Here is a 22,745-nt window from a genome sequence, read left to right as displayed (position 1 = left end):
GGCAGTAAATGTTAATGGTGGTACCCCTGAGGTTTTCAACCCTTTTTTCTGTTTCATCTGTGTGGCACTTGGCAACTTCCTTGGCAGCATTGTTCCCTGCTTTTGTGTTTTTGCGACACATCAACTTGTCCCGTGAGCAGTACGGACCCTGCAAACGAAGAGGGGAATTGTGCGTAAGCACAGGCCCTGTTGTTCACGCGCACCCTTGAATAGATAGCAGACGATCCAGAGCTGGTGGCAGAAGTGGGATCCTTGAGGGGCTACAAGGATGGAGAGGGACTTTTAAAAAATACAAACATAATTATAAACTCAGAGTGAAGGCTCTTGGCCCTTATTCGCACAGGAGATTCGTGAAGCACGTCGGGCGGGACTTTGAATTGCACACTGCACCCAATTGACTGGATGAAGAAAAGCCTCGAAACCCAGAGGCAGACAGACCCTGATAACGTGGCCCGACGCTCTGAGAAACCGCTCCCGCCAGGGGACACTATGGATCCTATAAATACACCGTTCCAAATGAGCCAGAGATATTTTTGTAGAGCTGCTTTAAACCGGAGCTCGCGTCCTGGTTCCAGTATCTCACCACTCTGGGGAGGGTCCATGCCAAGTTGGTGCAGCACCGAGACACCCGGTGCTTCAACGCACCTTACACCCGACTCGTTAATGGTTCATTTAGCTTTCCTCCTTTTTAGGGTCTCAGCATTATATTATAGCCAACCGAAGGCTTTCATCATCAAAATCTGCAGATGATGTTGTAAAGTTGCAGCAGTTTCCATCGAGTCCAATGAGATCATAGTTCATTTTTCTCCTTGTCTCTAGGATATTGGGCAAAATGCTATGGAATCTGTGAATAAATAACTTAATTTCAAGTGATTTGCAAGTATAAAACTTTTCAATGCACAACATAGAGAAACATTTCATTAAATTCAGAATTGGTAGAAAACCGACATAAGGCCTTTTGCTTTACATACGATGATTTGGAAAGACTGGACACCCCTGTCAAGTCCGGTCACATAAGTGAATGACAGCAAGGGACAGAGAAATAGTGCAGAAAGGGTTGATATGCAACAGGCATTGTTTTACGCACAGCCAGATCACACGTCAAGCGGATGTGAGAATCTTCATTATAACAACCATTGTAGGAAGACAAACCGTAAGAAAGAAAAACGGTTGACACTCAGAAAATGTTATGTAATTGATTATTTGTTTGCATTGATGGATTTTTTTTCCCAGGAGTGTGGTCTTCACAGTCCAGCAAGAGTCCTGTTTTTAAGAAAGGCATTCGACTTTGCCAGCTGTAGAAATAGGCCAAAGAATGTAAAAACCGCAATTCGTCACGTACGAAGCTGTACGATCGTTCACGTACGGTCCCCTTGCCTGTCTGCCAAAGCCTGAGCTGAGCTCCGGAGCCCAGTTTGTGTCAGACGTCCGTTCCAGGGAGAGAAACGCTGGCTTCGTCCGTGCTGAGAATATCTTTTTTTCGCTCTTCCTGAGAAGACCCTGAAAAACAGGTCCGATGAATGCAAAGCAGACCTGAGGGCTTCTGGGATATTTTCCTACTGAAATTCTTGAGTTAGCAAAGGTTTTTTTTTTTAAATCATTTTTTAAAAAATACGTGTGCCCATTAAGACGTGACGTAAACCTAAAAGGGGACGATTAATGATGTGTGCAGATACGGCGAGGACACGTCTGGACATCTGAAACCATGTGTGGGAGTGGAAGGAATCGATTTATTCTTTTTACGGAGCCAAGACAACTCGGAGCTGCTCTGCCGAGGGGAAAAAAAAAATCACATTTCTGACACTGGGGGATGTCTCCAGTAGCCGGAGTCAGTAGGGCAGGGTCATGGCAGCAGGCCACTCGACCGATGGTGTGGCACTTTCAGTAATCGGGTCCACGGAGCTGTGCGAGGGCTGCCGAAGGGGTGGAGCTTTGGTAACCGGGTCCTGGCAAATGTACGCGGGCCTCATCCGTTTCAGCGATACGCAAACATGTCTCCATCCCACGGCGCTCTACCAACTTACATAAGGGTTCCACCAAGTAATGCTTTCCATTTTTTATATTTATGTTTCTGCCGAGACATTCTCCACGGTCCTCTTATTTTCCACTGTCCTCTTTGGACTGATTTAGTGACGGCAGGAACCATATCTCCGGCCTTCGGCAACTCTGGCTAGAGAGACCGCTGTCACAGTCCCGTTCCTGCCTTTCATCCTTTCCATAGTCTCACCTTATTTATTAGGCCCCTGTCTTATTTTTGCCAGACTCCTTTCTGGTATTACTGGAAAAGTCCAGCTGCAGAGTGCATTATTATTCATACTCAGCTACAGGAGCATCTATTCATTACCTGTCTTTTGTCTTTGCGCAATCATATGTATTACATTAAATATTCATGCAGCAACATGAGGAAACAGTGTTACTTTTCTGCGTACTATTTCACTCGTGTACGCGGGCGGTTTATACAACCGATTATTTACCAAAGAAATTCGCCTAAATTCGTGTTTTGGTCGGCAGCCCTCAGCATGGTCACAGGGCCACTGAACAGGAAGAAGGGAGCAAAGCAGGGGGTCTTTTCTTATCCACATCCTGTTGCGCTTTGCTTTTCTCACTGAGTCCTGCAGGAAGCCGCAGATTTGGCAAGCGATGGCAAAAAGCTGCGCTGATATTCAGGCACCTAAGACGTAAATTAATCTTCATTTTGCTTTAACGCAGAATTATTAATCGTCCACATCTGTCTGAAGGGTACAGACGAGGTCGGACCTGCCCTACCTACCTGGAAGCAGGACAAGGTCGAGGGTCACGGGATTTTTTACGGTACCGAGCTGTCGCTGTGTTATTTTTGTCCGTAAGTACACACGCAAACATTTTAATTTCACGGAAGAAATCTATATGTGGAACGAAAGGCCTTTGCTCTGATTTTGCCTCTGGAATGTTGAGGACGACAGTTTCCTAACGCAGCGCTGGAGACTCTTGTTTCACGCGCTTCTAGTTCAACAGGATGCGCCGATGTTTTAACTCCACAGCAGGAGCTTCTTCTCTATTTTTAATCCAGCGGTCCCATTGTCCCCGTCGGATCCCACGTCACACCTACTTCCGTTTGACTTGTGACAAGACCAGAATGCATTGGAGATTATATTTCATGCATTAGCTCAGCGTGTAGTTTATGTGGAACTTACATTTGTTACAATTCAATAATATGTAATAATAATGTCCCGTTCACACAGCTGGAAATTCACTGACGTGTGGCGCTTGGCCTGTCCACGAGTCGGCCGGAAACCTACATTCTGCACTCCATAGATGGACCGCTCTGTCCCCAGCGACCCTTCCATTTCTCTCCCCACTTGTGACCCTGCCCGCCCCACCTCTGCGTTTTCTCTTGGGCGGCTGGGAAGCGGAACCACGGAGGGCACGGCGGACGCTTTGTTGTCAGAGGAGCGGTCCATCGAACGAACGTGAGCTCTCTCTGCCCTCGTCAGCTCTCCTTTGTGGTCCACAGAAGCTCATGGCTCCGCCAGGTGTTTATTTTAGCCCTCTGTTTACGTGGAGCTCGGGCAGAAGGCAGCGGGCATGGGCGATGTGGAACCAAAGGGTAAACACGGGCCGGCGAGCGCAGGCTGCCGCGCTCCAGTTTTATCCAGGTCAGCCGGGCTAGTCGTCTCTGTGCAGCGAGAGGCCGCAACGGGTATGGGTTTTTTCCACAGGAAAAAGCACCCAAATTGATCAGGAGCGAGTTCCCTGGCAGGCAGTCAACAACTTTTTTAATTTGTTTTATTCTGTCTTTAGTTGTTCTTCCCTTCACTTGTTTTTAAAAAAAAAACAGGGCAGCGGGAAGCATAGCTGTAGCGGCCTTGGCCACGCAAGCTGAAACTTCCCGGTTCCCCTTATTCAAGGCACTTACCTTGAATTGGAACAGTAAAAATTACCATGCTGTATAAATGGGTGAATCATTGTAAAGGCAATTATTTAACACTGCAGCCTAAGTCGGACAGGGCTAATAACAGCTTCCGAAAAACTGATAATACAAAATAATACTGCACTGACACGTCAGTTCACTTACCAGTTACTGGCATGCTAAGTACCTCAAAGCCATTCTGTGTGCAAGCACTGAATAGCGTGTGAAAATCAAATACTATTTTATACATATTTAATCGATCACGATCAGTATTCCAGGCGGGCGGTCCAGCCTTCCCTTCCTCTCCCTCCACCGCAGCTTGTGTGCAGACTGACTGACGGCACCTCTGCTGCAGCCAATATGGGCTGAAGAGATCAGATCCCTCTTTCCTACTGGGTCCTTCACGTCCCTGCCAAGCCCCGACCGCAGTCCCCCCTTGCTCCGCGGACCACAGGTGAGGAGCGCCGTGTCCGAGCCGCCCTCGCTTCGGCTCTGTGGCCACCGCTCCTCTGTACGGCTACACAGCAGCGAAGGAGACCTAGAAGATTTTCTCTGTCGTTTTTCACCAACTTTATCACTATCCGTTTACTCCAGCCACTGCTTTTGTTACTTTAAATCCTAAGAAACAGCCTAATATGTACCGATGTAATGAATGTTTGATTTTAAATTTACATTAAATGCACATTAAAATGAGTAGTTCTTGTTTATTCCTTTAGCTGGGCATGCAATTCCATCAAGGGTGTAGCAGCAGCAAATGGGATTTGAACTTGGGACCGTCAGATCCAAAGGAGGTTCAAACCACTACTCCACCTCCTGTTCAACTCAAGGAGAGTTTATACGATTTGATTTACGTGTCCCGGTTGTACTCTGTGGCCGTCCCGGCTATTTACCTCCTAGGGTTGTAACTGAGTGGCCTGAGCAGCATAGTAAAGGTGTCAGTGGGCACAAGCAACATCCTGCAGCTTGCAGCTTCCCTTAGCCTTCCTCTATAGGTGACTATCCCTGAAGATGCCAGCGACAATATTAGCGATAGCAGTGCTCATTTTTACCAGATTTTGGTTCTCTGTGGTGGAGTTCAACTGAAATAAATCAGGCTCTCATTCGTATCTGCCACAAGCTGCGAGATGCCGGGGTATGACCCTATCGAATGACGCCAAAGTATGCGATTTTGCCTTCCAAGCCAAGACGACAACAGAAACCTACAATGACGACCCAGCGAAACTGTCCCTTATTTACAGGTTGTCCAAGGCCATCAGCGCAGATGCACTTGTTTTGTAATCACGGTGCGTGTGTCTCGTGGAAGGGAAAGGACAGTGGTGCCAAGACTTGATCTCTGCTGTAGAACGAGCCGCGAGATCACCACTGGGCTCTTCCTCCCTTTGTGAGCGTGCGCTGAGGCGGACGCCCCTTTGACTTTATTCACAGTGTCGTTTCGGGGCGCTGCTTCTTTTCTGCAGCGCAGGAATGTCCCACCATATGGCAAGAGGGGCGGTGCAGGAGGCTTGAGCGCCATGCCGACAGGCCCTACAGCCTCGCCTTCCCCCAGAACAATGGAGTTGCATCTGCTACAGCTTCCAATCTCATCACTGGCCGCAGGACGGAAATCGCCAACAGTGCCGAGCTACAGGAGCCCAGCGAGCGCTGGTCTCACGTGTAGCCCTTATTAAATATAACGGTGAATGGGATGAGCGGGACGAGTTAATACACGTGCACAACCGCTGCCCTGCGCACCGTCCTAAATTCTGCGCTATAATGGAGCTGCGAGAAGGGCGCAGCAGACCTTGGCCTAATTGAGAAGCAATTATCTGCGCTTATTTCCGCTTGTCTCCCCGTGGAGAAGTTTCCAAAGTGCTCAAAAAACCTCCGTCACTCTGTCTGTGGCCACGTTGCCATCAGCTGGCCTCTAAGTGCTTCAGTGAACATTCCTTGCCCTTAAATTTTAAGGTACGAGGCTGAGCCTCTCCCAAGCGTTTACTCTGGAAGATGCAGAAAGAAAGCGAAGAAAATGACGAGATGACGAATGGTCAAATGATCACTGTAAAAGCCCTTGCCCACAGTACCAGGGACGGAAACAGCTCACGGGGTGGCGACGCGGTGGGTTTTGCTGGACGTTCAGAGGTGTTGCCTGTGTTCGCAGGGATCCACAGTCAGGTGTGGAGTGGCACAGCACACAGCACCACAAAGGACATGTGACCAGCATCTAGTGGGGTCCTGCCAGGCTCTGGCACGGGGTGGGAGTGGGAGTGGGAGCTGCTCAGAATCACGGATCGCCGCGTTGCGCGCGACAGGAAGCAGAGCCGTGACTCGCAGCCTCCAGCCCGTGACCAGCGAACCCATCACGTGTGCTGCGCGGACACAGGAGCCTGTTCGTTCTCCCAAACACAATCTGCTCATCATGTGACATGTCTACATCTCTTCCTCCATGGCCATGCACTGATAGAGGATACAACCGCACGTTGTCAGAGGACACACACATTAACACACACACAGACACTTAAAGGGAAACGGAATTAATCATGCGTCACCTACTCGATTTCCCCGCTTTGGGTCTCTGCAGGAGCTTCTGCACCGTGAGGAGGTCCTCGGTCTTCACAGCCTGCAGTAATTCCTGATCTTTGCCCATGTTGCGCTGTGAAGGCTGTCGATGTGTTTTCACATCAGAAGCAGCAACAGCAGCAGCATCGTCTTCCTCCTCTTCCGCGCGCTCTCTGCTAGTCTCCGCTCTCCTCTGTCTCTCTGCGGATCCCGCCCGCTGGAGTCTGTCTGCCGAAAAGATGCTCGGAGTCGGACTCCCGGCCGCTGGCCAGCAGCGATGACAAGGAGGATGGAGAAGAAATAAAAGTGAAAACGTCACAGGAGCGTGCAGCTCGGGCCCGATTTCAGTGCGGCCCCCCCCGCGGCGGCGCACCGGCGATGCGCGCGATGTGCCGTTTGTACCGTGCGGGGGTTCCGATCATCTCACGGGTCATCGCGCATTTCGGCCGAACACCAGCGGCGACCGCGGAGAGAGAGACGTATTATTTCAGTCGGGAGCAGCGCGCGATCTCTTCTTTCGAACAATCAAACCATCATCAAGCTCAAAAATGAAATAATAATAATAATAGTAATAATGTTAATAATAGAGAGAGGCGGTGATGCGCGTAGTGGTCGCGTACAGAGCAGCTCTCCGCTGTCAGTCAGTGCGCTCGCGCAGAGGAGAACAGCAGCTCCATGCTGACAGCGTCTCTCTATGACTGTGTGCGCGCGTGTGTGCGCGCGTGTGTGTGCGCGCGCGCGCGTGTGTGTGTGTGCGTCTGTCTGTCCTCCTCCTCCCCCTACTCGTAAAGGGCTGGAGACCGCAATGTTAAAATGGCTCTACTGCTGCATCCAGTAGGCGGATCCGAGCCCCCCTCCTCTCCCCTCCCCTCCCCTCCCCTCCATCGCTCTTCACCCCCCCTCACCCCGGGATCGGGGGAGAGGGGCGCGCGACGGGTAAGGATGGAGTACAATTAACGGCCACATACATAGAGGTGGATGGACCGACGCGATGTCGCGTCCCCCTCAGTCTCGATTCATTTGCGCATCACGATCGCGAACCAGTTCGTCCTTACTGTTCATCGCTTGTTACACCGTGAGGAAAAGGATTTTGGGGGCTTCCGGTGTGTTTGTTGTGTAGAGCGTTACATTAATAATTAATGCTCGTGTGCGGCTGCGTTACTCGCGAACTTTATGTAATTTTGTGTCAGTCAGTGGGACAACAGAATAGAAAAACTGTCAGTCGCGCGAGGTTCCCCCCGATGTCTTTTTTTTTAATAAAACGACGAGGAATAGTATATTACATATATTTGCATTTATTCATTTAGCAGGACGTTTTCTCCGTGTCGCATCGACGGACGGAGCGCTTTGGACGCAGACACGTGATTCTTGGGTCCCGTCAGTTTGTCACATTTCGCCATATGAGCCAGTAAATTACATAGTGGAGTCGCTGAACGCAGGGTTTTTAAAGAACATATAGCATGATCACACATTATATAGCTAATGATATATCAATATAAATTAATTTTATTTATATTAGATGCAGATGATGTTTGCAGATCTGTATGAGCGTTTCAGTGGAGCGGACAGCAGGGATGTCCCTGTGCAGGGGTTCGAGACCCTTGAGCTGCTTGTTGATCAGGACCAATAAATGTGAGGATCGACTTTGTGTGGGGGTGTTTTTGAAAGCCCCCCACCTGTGAACCTTAGCTTTTAGGCCAGTGGTTTAATTTTGTCCTGTTTTCAGGCAGGCACTTGGTGGTTAAGGGTTCCTTTCTTTATTGATGTGAGACGGCACTGCAGGAATATATTTGTTTGAATTGTGTGTTGTAACTGCTTGCCTGTTTTTTCTATATTTGAAGATGATGTGAACAGCCTGTATATTTGTAGTACAGTGTGTTTTATTGAGGATTGATGTGTTGTAGTGGTTTGGATAAATTGTTTATTTTAAAATAGTATGGGATGTCAATTGCTGCTTGTCCTTGTATGAAAATGGCACTGTTCACTGAGTCATGTACAGTAACAGTTCACGGAAGGACTTTGTTTTCATCAATGTACAGGAAAGTTCAGTAAAGTTAGTCAGGGGTGTAATAACATTTATAATACAGTTTTTGTTTATGTTTTATGGTTTCTATTGATGAGGGAGGTTTGATTTCTCCTTTCTATTGGCGGAGGAGTCCGTGGCAGTGATTGTTCTGGAGTGTTTTATGAAGAAGGGTTTCTTTGCAGGTGTGTGTTCCTGAATAAACATAATATGTAACAAGGCATTTATTCAGTGCTGAGCTGTTACAGGTGTGTGTGAGATATAATGCTTAATACTGTGCAATAACACACAAGGGGTCAGTGTTGGTCTCCTTGCTGTCTTTGTCTCCTTTGTACCTAAGAAATGTCTCTCTGAGATAATACGGAGGAACACAGAGCTACGGTGTTGTTCTACCATATAATACCTAAAATACGTTCATGCTGGCAAGTAGTTTCCTTTACAGAGACGGTGAAGAGCAGCCCTGAGGCTGTTTCACGCTTATTGTGCGTGTTTTCTACAAAACTGGGCCATCTTGTCATGTTTAGATATCAATTCAGAGATGAGGTCTTGTGCACATGTACCACTGCAGGCGTGTTATGATTTTGCAGTTATGCTGTTATTGTTCTGAGCCTTTTTTCTGTTTCCCACACCAGTTTCTCAGTTTGTACAGGACACTCACTGCGAATGGCCCACCTGCACAAATGTGTGTGTCATGCACCACCTAGTGGTAGCAAAGTGATGTGTTTATATATATATTTCTATATACTATATATACAGTATATGCTCTATAGTGAAGCTCGTGTGTGTGTGTGTGTGTGTGTGTGTGTGTGTGTGTGTGTGTGTAACAGGCATACAGTGCTATATCATGTAATAGCAATATCCTACAATACACAACAAATAATAAATTGCATATGTTGTGAAACAGTACTACAAAACATTGTGCTGCTGTGTCTTGCAATATATTGTGGCACACAAGCTTTCTGTTCCCCATGTACCTATTAAATATATTGCTTTGCATGTATCACACACACTGTCCGAAGCTGCTTGTCCCAAGTGGGGTTGCGGTGAACTGGAGCCTAAGCCAGCAACACAGGGCAGAAGGCTGGAGGGGGAGGGGACACACCCAGGATGGGACGCCAGTCTGTTGCAAGGTACCCCAAGCAGGACTCGAACCCCATACCCACCAGAGAGCAGGCCCCGGCCAAACTCGTTGTGCCTCCGCATCCCCCGCTGCATATATCACTTGACACATAATTTTGAATACATATGACTTCCATATGACGGACATATATAATTACATATGTGAGTGTGTGTGTGGGTTCACCCAGCTCAATGTTCTTCTTTAGGGTGTTGAAGAGAAACACAAGTTTTAAAGTCTGTTCCTAAGTTTAAGTTCCTCAGAAAGACCATTTCCATTAAACTTAGAAAGGATCCTATGATCAGATTTTCTGATGGCTGCCATGCAACCATGACTGGTACTTTCTTCCATAAATCTTTATTCTGTCTCTAGGACAGGACATCAACAGTGCAATTCAAAAACAAATTATGTATATAACAAATATATATATATGCAATGCAATGTCTACAACCGCTTGTCCCAAGTGGAGTTGCAGCAAGCCAGCGCTTGCCTGGCAGCTCTGGGCGATGGGGGAGCAAACACACCCTGGACGGGACGCCAGTCCGCTGCAGGGCACCCCAGGTAGGGCTCGAGCCCCAGACCCACCACACAGCAGGCACAGGCCAAACCCACCATGCCACTTCACCCCCCCCAAATATATATATATATGGTGAAGCCCAAATAGAGCATATACTTATCATTATATTATCTATACACATATAAAAATATCTAAGCCTGTGGTATCTGAGAAATGTCTGTTAGAAAGGTTCAATTTAATTTTACTGAAATAAACAACGGGGGTGCGGTGGCACGGTGGCGTGGCGGGCTTGGCCATCTCCCGCTCTCAGGTGGGTCTGGGGATCGAGTTCTGCTTGGGATGCCTTGCGACGGACTGGCATCCCATCCAGGGTGTGTCCCCTTGTGCCCTGCGTTGCCGGGTTAGGCTCCGGTTCGCTGCGACCCTGCTTGGGACAAACGGTTTCAGCCAGTGTGTGTGAAATGAACAACCTGGGAATGGTGTCCCGTCCTGGATGTGTCCCCTCCGCCCCAGCCTTGCACCCTGTGCTGCCGGGTTAGGCTCCAGTTCGCCGCGACCCATCTTGGGACAAGCGGTTTCAGTCAATGTGTGTGTGAAACTGTATTCAAATCGTATGATGTGCCCATTTGTGTGGGTTTGTGTATAAAACACATCCTAAAATTCAAACATCCATCCGCCACACTGAAACGCAGTATTATTCATATTAACGGACAGATGGATAAAGACACATATACTCTGACTGATTAACAAGGAACGATGTCACAAAAAAAAAAATGGTTGTCATCATTTTTGCTACTACTGTACAAGAAAACTGAAAACAATATAAAAAATTTTTGCTGACTTTTGTTTCAATGTAATTTCTCTGGTTTGAAAACATATACCAGACAACAAGTATAATTTGGGAGAAATGTTTTCATGCGGTACTTTTTTCACGTTAGATTTTGTAGGAACTTTAAAGGAAAAATGGGGTGGGTTTTTTTTTTAAGAAATTTTTTTTTGATGAAAGTACAGTTTAACGATTTCCTTCTGTGTAGATACTCCGGTGTTGTGTGTATATATATATATTATATATTCCTGTTTCTGGTGCTTTGGTACTAGTATGGGAACTTTTTTCAAGACAAAGAAAGACGATGGAGCGACAAATAAAATAGTATTTTACACAATGTAACCCCAGAAATTTTCTGTTCATTTTTTGTTTTTATATTAAGCATACGTTACTTCGTGCTGCGAATGCCAGAGTGTTTTTATTCCACATGATTTTTGAAATATCTTCGACAAGTTCTGACACAGAAATATGTTTGTAATTTTTTTTAAAATGGCGTTTATATATCTCAGCAGTGTCCCGTGTGTGTGTGTGCGAGTTCGTTCTTGTAAAAAAAAGTCCAAACATGATCGAAAGGAGCTGGAATCTGTGACTAAAAACTGACCTGTAGAAGAAGAACTCGCGGTATTTTTGTCATCGCTGAACCTCTGAGGCGTTTTTTGTTGCGTCGGTCGTGTTCTTGCCTCGCGCTAATAAATAGAGCAATTATTGAATTAAAAAAAGGGCTGTAAACGCTGGAAACCTTTCTGTGGTGTTACCCACACGCGAGCGTGTTCTCCTTCCACTGTTTCTGCTTGACGAGGAGAAAAGAGAAGAACACACACACACACACACACACACACAGGCGCAACACACACTGTCCACACGATGGCGCTGTTCCTCATTACCTCGCCTGGTCCCCGCTAAGCGGCTAACACGTACACTGAAGAAGGCGCATCGACTACGAACGCAATGAAAGTACATCCCCTCCCTCCGCTGGAAACAAGCAGGTTCTGCATCCTTCGCTTCGCAGGACTCGCCTTAGTCTCGTTTCTTCTTCCTCCTACTCACCCGTAGCTCTACTGTCCCGACATCAGTTATGGGAAACGAACATGGGTGAAAAATGAGGGCAGTTTTGAAGGCAGAGGTGGGAAGCAGCCAGAGAAGAGCGAGGAGTTGATGATCTTGGAGATGAAGGTGGAGAGTTGCGGGGAGATGTTCCGTAGGAGAGGTAAATGAACCGGGATCGAGGGAGGAGATGGTGGCTGTGTGTGACAGCAGGAGGTCGGCGATTTCGGTTTTTGACAGGGGTTGAAATGCAGAGAACGTGACTTCCCGGACACTCCCGTCATGATCACGGCACGTGGATGCGGAACTTGTCCGCGACGGAGTTGACTTCTGCTCTGAAGAACAAGCAAGGCAAAATCGACAGCGGTGAGGGGAGTGCAGAGGAAGGAGGAGAAGGTGCTGAAGGCTCTGTGTGGGTTGTTGACTGCAGGCTGTAGTTTATTGTGGAAGAAGGTGGTTTCAGCCAAGGAAACAGCAGAGTGGAAGGATGATAGCACTTCCTTCTACACTTCCAGGTCCACGAGGGTGATTTTTTTACCATCGTCCTTCTACGTTACAACGTAAGGAAATGAACAGGTCCTCATCTGTGGTTAATGCCATGTACGTGTGCCGTGATTTATTATTTGCCGGCAGAGTGGAAATAGGCACTCGTGCCCAATAAAACTGAACCTCAGGAAGGCGGCTTAAAGGAGCAGCTGCTGTCGTTCGCCCACCGGAATGGAATCATGGGCGCAGCAGAGGCACTCTTCTCCATCAGGTGTCAGTGCGTCCGGTGTACTTTTACGAAGGCAGTTGCGTGATGAGAGTGACGGACGGATTTTGCAGTTCAACACCCACTGTAACAACCAAATCGTGTAAAAAATTTGACAAATGCACAGCTACACACAAGGTGCAACAACTTGCTGGGTGTCCTAAGACAAGGGAAGATGAGAGGGGTAGGGAAGTGGCACACCACTGACATTGGCCTTTGTTGGGAGGCTTCCTTGTCACGTCTCCCGCTGTAACCTTGAAACGAATCTGGCCCACCTGTGTCGCAATCACATCCCGCAATCTTCCTGATCGACGGTGCACTCTGGCCCATTTTTCACTGGAAAAGTGCAGGGGAGGTCCGGCTACGGCACCCTTGAACGACGCACTCATATCTGACCTGCTTCGGCAGTCACTGAACAAAATTTCACCCAAACTGACTCGGTGGGATTCAGTTTTGAAATCCCAGCCAGCCAAAGCAAGACTCTAGAACCTGGAGGAGCGTTTGAGAATGACAGAGTAGATATCGAGCCCCGATGCAGGACAAAGACCTCTTGGCAGCCAATCCGGAATCGAGTGGAATACCCTACAGACAACAGAAGGAGCAGAAAATGGGCCTGAAGAGAGAGACTAGCTCCACTCACGACCCCTCCTATTCTCGCCACTCATCCGGCAACACACATTCCACAAGTGTCCCGTCTTTGTTCTTCCACAGTTTAGTGGGCTCTTCAGTCACCCTAGAGGCCGGCAATTTCAAATCAGGGCCAGTCAATAAAGCAAAGGGCAATACAATTAAGACCAAAAAGCCAGAGTAAAAGCTACGGGATGGGATTCAAGTCCAAGTCTATCCTTTGACGTCCATTCGTTGACCTGGTGTCTGGTTTACATTGTTACAGGTCTCCGGTTAATGAGTCATCGGCTGAGCTTGCAGTGAAATTTCCTGGGGTACCCAAGTCGACATGGCGAACGTCTTGTCTGGCCTGGCACCGATAAAACCTAGTTCTCTTTGTCTGCTTTCCCCCATTTACTTTTTGTGTCTTTTGTGTGGGTGTAACAGGGGTTGGGGGGGGACTGTGCTATGTTACTAGACCCTCATTCTTTGGACAGACAGTATTGTGTGTCTCCAGCACACCACATCTTCATGTGATGAAAAGTTCAGTAAAACTTTTTTTAAACCATCTGTCTTTCCCTAGAACCCATAAAGGCTGTCCAGTGTGAGCTTTCTTTGTATTGTCATTGTGACACACAGCCAGAAGGATGCGTCTTGTGTAAATCTCTCTGTGCTTCTAAACAAACCGTGCGGTTCAGTGTGTGACTTGTAACCCCCCCCCTCCCAACTTTTCTCTACACACAGTCCGAGTTGTGTCCTGCTACAGAAGGCCTTTCATTGTCCCTTTCTGCATAGAACCTGTACGGCGCAAACACACACGCGATCCGTCTGGTAACAGAACAGTGTTATGGAGGTACGTTCATGTTCCACGCATGTTATGGAAAAGACAACCCATTTATGGCTGGTTATTATCTGACCTCTTTCAGCCATCTGCTGCGTTTCGTCGTGACCCGTGTGACCAAGTCACACGTCCAGCATACACGTCCTCCTAATCACACCGGGCGCCACAACTTCATTCAAAAGCTTTGTCATTCAAGGGACACCACAAAAGCTTTGATGTTTTTAAGTAACACCAACTAAGAGTTTTTGAGTAAAAACAGTGTAAGGACCCCCTATGTGTGAATACCAGCAATGAGAGAGAAGAAGCTCCTTAGGTGGTATTTAATACTGCTGCACAGCTTCAAAAGCGTATCCCCCAATTACCTCCCCCCGTCACTGTGACCAGAGTCACTCACCTGTTGACCAATGCCTCAGCATAAGCTGTTGTGGGCAAAATGGATCTGAAAAGATGAAGTCTAGAAAGCAAAAAAATCTGATCATTGGTTATTGTGTATAGACAGACACTAAGTGGTCACTTTATTAGGTACACCTGCTCAACGGCACATTGTTGATTTCAGTCTGACACTAGGTGCATGTACCTAATAAAGTGGCCACTGAGCGAACGCTGTAGTCTTCTTTACAAAACCTTTTGACACAAATTTCAAACAACTGTCCTTAGCAGACGCGTTGCCACCCTCATCATCTCAGAGCGAGACTCGCACACCCTGAAGCTGACTGATGTACAAGTAGGTTGGTGGCTGTACTACCCATTTTGGTTGTTTACAAAGGCCAGGATGTGATTTTTAAAAAATTTTTTAATAATCAGAAACAAGGCTCATCGTCGCCCGATAAACTGACTGGTTTGCCTCTTGAGGTCACCTGCCAGACCGCTACTATGAAATGTAACTGAGTACAAGGGCCGTGGAGCCCTTTGATACAATGGTCCCTCCAGCCCTATTTCCCAATAAATTTTACTTTTTTTTTTAATTTAGAAATACACATGGACATGGTGTACCCATGGCGGTGAGGCAGGTGAGTTCAGAAACAGAAGACCCGGCACTGATCCTTCCCATTCCTCTTGCTCTCTCTTGTCTACTGAAGCTGAAGGGAGGGGCAGAGAAAGGCGGGGGGTGGCTGGAGGGCTGCTTTCTTCACACCACGTGGGTCATCGTCACAAAGAAACCTGACACAGAACACAAACTCCGTCCCCCTCCCTCAGCTCCCTAATTGAGCACCTGGCCGATGAGGCTGCCAAGCCCCCATCCCCGGGATCCGATAACGGGTCTCGAGAAAGAGAAAAGAGAGGGGATGGAGCACAGTTCTGGGTCGTGTGCGTGCCGCCTGTCCGTTGAGCAACGATCCCCGCAAGGATCAGCGAGGCCAGCGTGGGCCCCGTGTAAATATTTAAACTTACGGTGTTCCGCATAGACCCCCTGCAGGGCCAGTCAACTTTGATGAAGCCCTAATGAGGGAGTCCATGCAGGAAGAGAGCTACCTGTTTGCACTTCTTCTCCAGCAGGTCTGTCAGGATACCGCGGTACAGGGAACCGCTCAGTTAGACTCTGGAGCCGAGTGTACTGGGTTCTCCGAGCTAACCCTGCGCTCCGCCTGCTGTCCCCTCACCGGTACTTTCCCCATCAGGAGATGGTTAATGCAGCAGTAATCGAAAAAAACAACTACCAAGCTATGTGTTCACATTATGCATTTATGTAATAAGTCCAGATGCAATAACAATAATCGACGATAATTTGCTTTTGCTGAAGACACGCCGCACACTGAAATTTGGGACAGGACTAGTCCAGCTTCCCACCGCTGCGTCTGCAGCTCATCTCTGGTGTTCCTAAGCATCTGTGATCACTGATGAGACCTGGAACCCCACACGTCTTTCTGGGACGAATCTGTCAGCGATCGGCATTAAGTAAGAGTTTGTGGGGCCAACATATTTTTTACTTCAGTTCATTCAAATTACTTTTGATTTTAATGTAGCTTAAAGCTAATATAAAATGTTAAAACTCTTCCAGCATTTTTCTAAACTTTTTTTTAAATACTTATTTTAACTATATCTGAGACTTGCACGGAACCTACCCAGCGAATAAATCAACGTACGTCTTTAATATTAAACTCGTGATGTTATTTCTATTAATAAAAGATAAAACACAAGTCCTGCAATGGACTGGCGTCACGTCAACGTGTCCCGGCATTAGGATAAATTAGGATAAATCGTGTCATTTCGATTTAGTGTCTTTTCCCAGAAGGACGGCCTTTCGGTGGACTTGCTGTGGGGAAGAGCCGAATCATCCATTAAGGATGGAGAGAGAAACGAGCTGCATGTATAGCAGATCGCTTTTCCCATGGTGAGGTCATTCCCATCTCCTTTACACCTATCATATTTTTTTCATGTTGGTCCACGGTGGATAACGTTAATTTTAAATAAGCTGAACACTGGTTTCACATTCAAATGCAAAGCCAACTTAGGGCTCCATAACTGGGCCGTCGCTGACCTCGGCTAATCCCTGCAAGGGTCAGCTAACACAGAACCTTCAAGAAGGTGACAGAGCGCAACAGTAAACAGCGCTTTAAGCCACCGAATATCTGCGCAAACCCAACCCAACCCTATGGATCGCATCTGCTTCTCCTCGATTGCCACAGTTTTGGGATCCCGTTCTGCAGCACCAACGCCAGACCAGACACTTATCGTGCGCAGGAAAATGTCCCGACACGGAGTCTGCCTTGGTGGAGAGAAAAGGTACGGAATACGAAGGAGAAGAAAAGAAAATTGGCAAGGTCACATTTTCCAGGGTAAATCAGGGACAGCGGACAGAAAGCAAGGAGTCTCCAAAATTTCAGAAAAAAAGCAACTAAGCTCTACAAGTAATTCTTTAACTCTCAAATTCGGTCCTCCTTATACAGTCCGTATTCAATACTGCTCTGGCATTATTTATTTTGACTGGCTGTGTACAACCACGCTTTAATTAGTCTAAATTAGTCATTTTCTTTAATTTTTTCTCAAACTGACATACCTACTGATTGGGGCATATCCATGAGATTACGACACAAAATAAAAAACAGAGACAATGCAGTTCGTTTGTAAGCAGCACAAAAGAGCCTTGCAGCATACGCATTAGGTAAAGCGCCATCCACATGGCATGGTGCTGCTGGTGAAACTAGTACATTTAAAAAAAATAAATAAAAATTGAGAAAAACAACATTGGAAACCTCAAGGAAGAGGGAGGAGGGACAGTTTTCCAGAGAAGCTCTCAGCCTTGAAAAAGCAGCTGGAACGGAGGAAACGTCTTGGAGAGAAAAACACTTATTTCATCACTCATCATGGAATCCCAAATTCACAATGTGAACGCACATTCGCACATTCTTCCACGTTCTGCAATCGCATATGCAGTTCAGGGCCGCAGTGGTCAGGATCCTCCCGTTAATGGTAAATATTCCAAGTTGTCTGTTCTGCACATATGTTTCAACGTACCATCAAACTCCCCAGTTATGTGGTGTTTCTGGTTGTAAAGGTCCTTCCCCTACATGTTGTGCGAGCGCACGTGTGCGTCTCCAAGATGAGGACGTCCTAATCCTCCATCGACCACTGCAGGAAGTGTTCTCACGGTTCACGGGACCATTGCCTGCTTCTCGTTTGTTTAAAAAAAAAAAAAAGAACGATTAAAAAGCAGGGACGAAGTGCCCGGTGCCTGTGGCCGAATGTCTTCTGTTTTACCGTTTAGGGCCTTTTCTTCCCAGTTCTACTGTCGATCGAACCTTACACAAAGCGTACAAAGACATTTGATTGCCTCCTGTAAATCCGAGGACACTAGACAATTTCCCCGGCAAAGCGTTACAGCGAGTTGGGACCAAGAGCCGGGTCGAATTACGATGCTCTTATCGTTTATGTTCACACAGGCGCGCAGGTTGATTAGAGGACACATTAAAAGGACAGGAATATATATTTTTTTAAAAAAAAAAAAAACTTGCTTGACTTCCTAGCAACCCCGTTCCCTTAACTTTGGGGAGCGAAAAGGACCAGTGTTAGGCTTCCAGAGAAACGTCCGTATTCCACACTGCAGCTGCTGGGGCCTAACCAGCGTTTACGGAGTAATTTTGGTTGTTTTCGGAAAAGAAGATTGCATGATGGCACAGTGAGTGCCGTTGCTGTCTCAGCGCCTGGGTGGTGCGAAAGCACACGGGTTCCATCCCTGCTATTGTTTGTGTGGGTTTCCTCTGGGTACTTTGGTTTCCTCCCACAGTCCAAAGACTTGCCGTTCAGGTGAACTGGTGACTCAAAAAACACCCATTGTGTGGTAGATGGATGAGAGACTCGTTATTAGTCACTGTTGAGAAAAATGTGTGCTAAATGAATAAAGGTAAATGTAAGAGGTGGTGGCCTGTTTTTTTCCAATGTGGAAAAATAAGTGAAAGCATCTCACTGCCTACGACCTACAGGACAAGTTAATTTTTCGACCTTTAAATACAGAGCAGGCTGCTCTTGGTGAGGAGTTTGCTATTTTCACGCAAGGACAAATTTCACTGAGAGATTAGGCCAAGTGGGAGATGCCAGATCAGGCGACTGATGATGCTTTTGGTAGGGAACAATGGCGGGACTCCAGATGCCAAACTAACACCAATCTGAGAGACTAATGGAAACAAGCGTTTGTGCTTGGTTTGTTTTCCTGAATCCTGAAGATGATTTTTGCCTCGTGCCAAGATGAAATTGAGAAATTGTTCAATACACATTTATTGATAAATGAGTGGTTCTGCACAAGGGTTCGTTCCAAAATGAGGGATTCTGGGTTCCCTCGTTGCTGTTTCCGCTGATTAAGAAATCTGCTCGGTTCAGTTCAGTTCAATTTGCATAAAGCTGCTCGGTGGTTGTGGGACTGAGTCCGGCACAAGAGGACAACAAGAGCCGAAGCCAACTGGCTGGCATTTCTCAACAGAGGGAGCCAGAGCACTGAACAACTGAGTACTGGAGATACAGAAATGATTTTTCTTTTAAAAACCAAGAGAGAAACACAATGCTTTTCTAAGAGTATATAAGGCCACCTGCAGCTGAGAAGAAGAAAACAACAAAACTCCCAATGCAAAGAAATGGGAAGGGAAAAAAAAATGTCAAGGAAAAAATAAAACCCCAGGGCACCTGAGTACTGGGGCAACCACTCCTGCCCAGCATGGGTGGAACAGTTGAATTCTCACTTTTGAGAGCTTCGGTAGTGCCGGAAAACAAAGCTCGGTTTATGTTGGTCTGGGTTTCTCGGTTGACCGCTCCTTGGGAAGCACAGTCCCAACGGGTGCCAATTTGCTTTCGTGCACGGGGTCATGTTACCAAGTAAGCGACTTGGATGTCACAGGTCCAAACCCAAAGAGCCTGACAAGTTTCCTGGGCACATTTCTCGAGACGCTGTGAAAAACCAAACCTGAGAGACATCTCGAGATTTCTAAAAAGGGTTAAAAAGGGAAAGAAAGCCTGACGGGATATTACTGGGAATGGATTCCTCCAGCTGAAGAGATCCTTTTCTCACCATTTCTCTGCCCCTTCCTCTCGCTCTTTTTAGACATTTTCTGGAATTTTGTGCAGCACAAAAGAGCAGCTGACTGAAGGATGAAGAGAGAAAACGTGTTCTTGAGGACTAATGAAACCCTGAGCAGCAGAGGCTCTGTCCGTTTTCCATTCTGAAAAGACACTCCCTCACAGCCGCGCCGGGGACCTCTTTACAGTCGTCTCGGCAGCCGAAAGGAGTTTAGTCCCAGTTGAAGAGGAGCGAGAAGACAGATTGAAGGGGAACAAGAGGACTCCCTGGGGAGAGGTGAAGGACCTCTACACGTCTTCAGCAAGAAGCTGTGTGAAATGCTCTTTGTTTCTCTGACGGGGAGGAAAAGAGTCCCCGGTCATTTGGGCGAAGCGGAGAGTAACTGCAATAGGACGTAGCTCCGTCTCGAATCTGGGAAGCGTGAAACTGCCCTTGGACGCCTTTCCGCATATTCTGTGCTCTCCAATGACGTGGATTCAAGACTCAGACCGTTCAAGGGATGTGGAGGACCTCATCAAATTCATAAATCCATATGGATGCGAATGTGGCCTTTAACAGATTAAAATGGAAAGTATCCTTTTTACATTTTTACTCATTTGTATGCACATTCAATGTTTTAATTCAATCTACACCACATCCCTATAGCCCCAACTGTGAAAAAGCCCAAGAAAAAACCTCAAGACGATTATTATTATAAAATAGTGTACATTTTATGGGTTGTTTGTAAAGGTTTGACATTCACGTGGGACATTAATATACGCGTATAGTACACGGGTCCTCATCTTATATACACAGTTGGCGCCAGGAGTCTATTCTTCATTTCTTTTGTTTGCAACTCGAGCACTTCAGAGTGACAATAACGGATTAATCATAGACATCCCTTGGTTTATTTCGAGGTTAGCTTCTTTAAAAATCTCAGACATAGCTATAATAGATTAAAAAAAATTCTAACATTAACGTTTTCATTAACTTCAAGCTACCGTGAAAGTAAAACTAATTTTAATCCTCCACACACTCCCATTCAATGCTGACTGTTGACCCACTCATCGCATAAGCAATGAACACTGTAGAATTGAGAAGAATTAAGATGATCCCATATTCCTTTTGGGTTTGGCCACTTTTTCCTGCCATCTATCAGCTGGTTGCACAAATACAGGTTGTATTTCTTCTGCTGCACACTGAAATTTTCTAAAGTCTAAACACAATTAAAAAGTAAACTGAAAATGTATCTAATAATTTCCTATCCAACTATTTGTCACACAAGGAGGTTGTGTACAAGTATTCAAAGCGCTCAAACCTTGCAGACCTTGACATCTCAGCCTGATGATGACTCTAATTTCACCCGTACCATGTTCTTACAGTTCCTCACGATTAAGCTCTCTCTATCACCTGGACCTGGTTCTGTTCAATCTGTGTTGCCAGGAGTAAACAAACAAACAAACAAACAAACAAACAAACAAACAAACACAAGGCAACCTGCCTCTTTTGGCCCAGTGCTATCCTTGTGAAAAGAGTTTCCTCGGGTCTAAAGAAGCTCACCTTGATGAAACATCAGTAACTCAGGGCAGTGGCCGCCCATATAGTGTTTTCAGTACCGAATGGGCATGTTCGGATGTCATTCATCTCCCCATCAAGCCATCATGCGTGACATGGAACCCACAGTCTCCACTCCCCAATCTCATCGCTTCAGGGGCCTCAACATCTACCGCAACTTCCATCCCCGCGCAAGCAGAGGGTCCTAAGCAATGACTTCAGAGCTTCCTCTCCAAGAAAGCTGCCGACCTTCACAATTTGAACCTTAGATGAACCTTGGTCTTCTAGCAGTGTCCCAAGATTCCTCCTTTACTTTCAACTTCTTATAAAAAAATGAATAAATTATAATTAAAAAAAAATTGCATTGCCCTCCAACCCAAATTCTCAACTCTTACATCTTAATTAAACAGAAGATTTGGGGGGTAACAAAAGCACCTTTTCCATATAAAATATTTTAGGGCTTATGCTTTTTGCAGCATTTTTTCTTTGAATTTTTCAGTACTTTAATTTTGTCCAAGATGAAACAGATGGAGTATAATGTTATTTAACACCCAAGGGCACAGTTGTCAATTTGCTGGGGAGAAAGTGTGGATTATTGATGCGACGGTAATGAAGACAGGTGGGATCAGTAGCTCAGCTTGTCTGTATGTCACAGTGATGCTCCCGCTCTACCTTTTTGTGCCAGGAGATAAACTTGGTCAAGTGCAGCTTGACCCCCGTAGTAGGCCAATCAACCTGTCAGGTCTTATTCCTGGCTCAGTTGAACCGGTAAGGAGACTTAGAGCAGCAATCGCAATCCTCTTAGCCATCCTCAACCTCTAATTCATCAACTTTGGTGTTAACGTGCGAAGACCCATCACAGGAGCCCAGTTCTCTCTTGGTGGTCCTCCCTCACTATTCTAGCGGTTTCCAGGTCACAGCGCTGACCTGTACTTTGCGAATTCTATTCAAGTGTGGTTGCCCTATTTTTTCTTATTTTGAAGAGCGATACTCATCCTCAGGCAACGCAAAACGGAGACCCCCAGCAGAGGCAAACTTGCAGGGGAACCGAGGTTTTCAAAACTCAGTATTTATTGTTGCCATGCACTTCGCACAAAACGTGAACACTTATAATAAAAACAAAAAAAAAATGTGAGCAGTTCTGGAGGAGGTGTCCTTCCACACACTGGCAATTAATGTAAAGAAGTGGTGGCTGTCAATTGACAATGCCAAACAGCAAACAGTATAACACGGTAATCTCATCTCCCTCAAACCTTGTTGCTGATTATTTTTCAAAACGTGACATTGATCTAGGGATTATGGGTTAATACACTCATGGGGAAAATAATTAAATCTTTAGTAATGTCAGTTGTTAATGTCGATAGTTTGCTATAAGATGTACGTCCATTTGGAGAAAAGTGCTAAATGAATAAATGTAAAGGTTAAAAAAAAAAAAACCCTTAAAAATAAAACACTTTATTGTGCTGAGTCCACCTGTCAAGAGCTTAGTCACACATAAAAACAGACCATGAAACTCTCATTATTCAGCTCTTTGCTTGTGGCAAATCTACAAATAAT

The 22,745-nt window shown here is 46.3% G+C and overlaps 1 protein-coding gene across 1 annotated transcript in view; it reads right to left on the bottom strand.

The window, feature by feature from the left end:
• LOC108937387 (caskin-1-like) overlaps positions 1-7,110 on the bottom strand; it is a 49,427-nt gene extending 42,317 nt beyond the window's left edge. The window contains 1 exon segment of the mRNA XM_029254203.1: positions 6,419-7,110. Within this exon segment, the coding sequence (XP_029110036.1) occupies positions 6,419-6,512 (94 nt within the window). The 5' untranslated portion in view covers positions 6,513-7,110.
• Positions 7,111-22,745: the final 15,635 nt, after the last annotated feature.

This window comes from Scleropages formosus, chromosome 8 (genome assembly GCF_900964775.1).
Source record: "Scleropages formosus chromosome 8, fSclFor1.1, whole genome shotgun sequence".
In the NCBI taxonomy this organism is placed as follows: domain Eukaryota; kingdom Metazoa; phylum Chordata; class Actinopteri; order Osteoglossiformes; family Osteoglossidae; genus Scleropages; species Scleropages formosus.
Note: the sequence above shows the minus strand (reverse complement) of the source record. Positions and strands in the feature narration are given on the sequence as shown.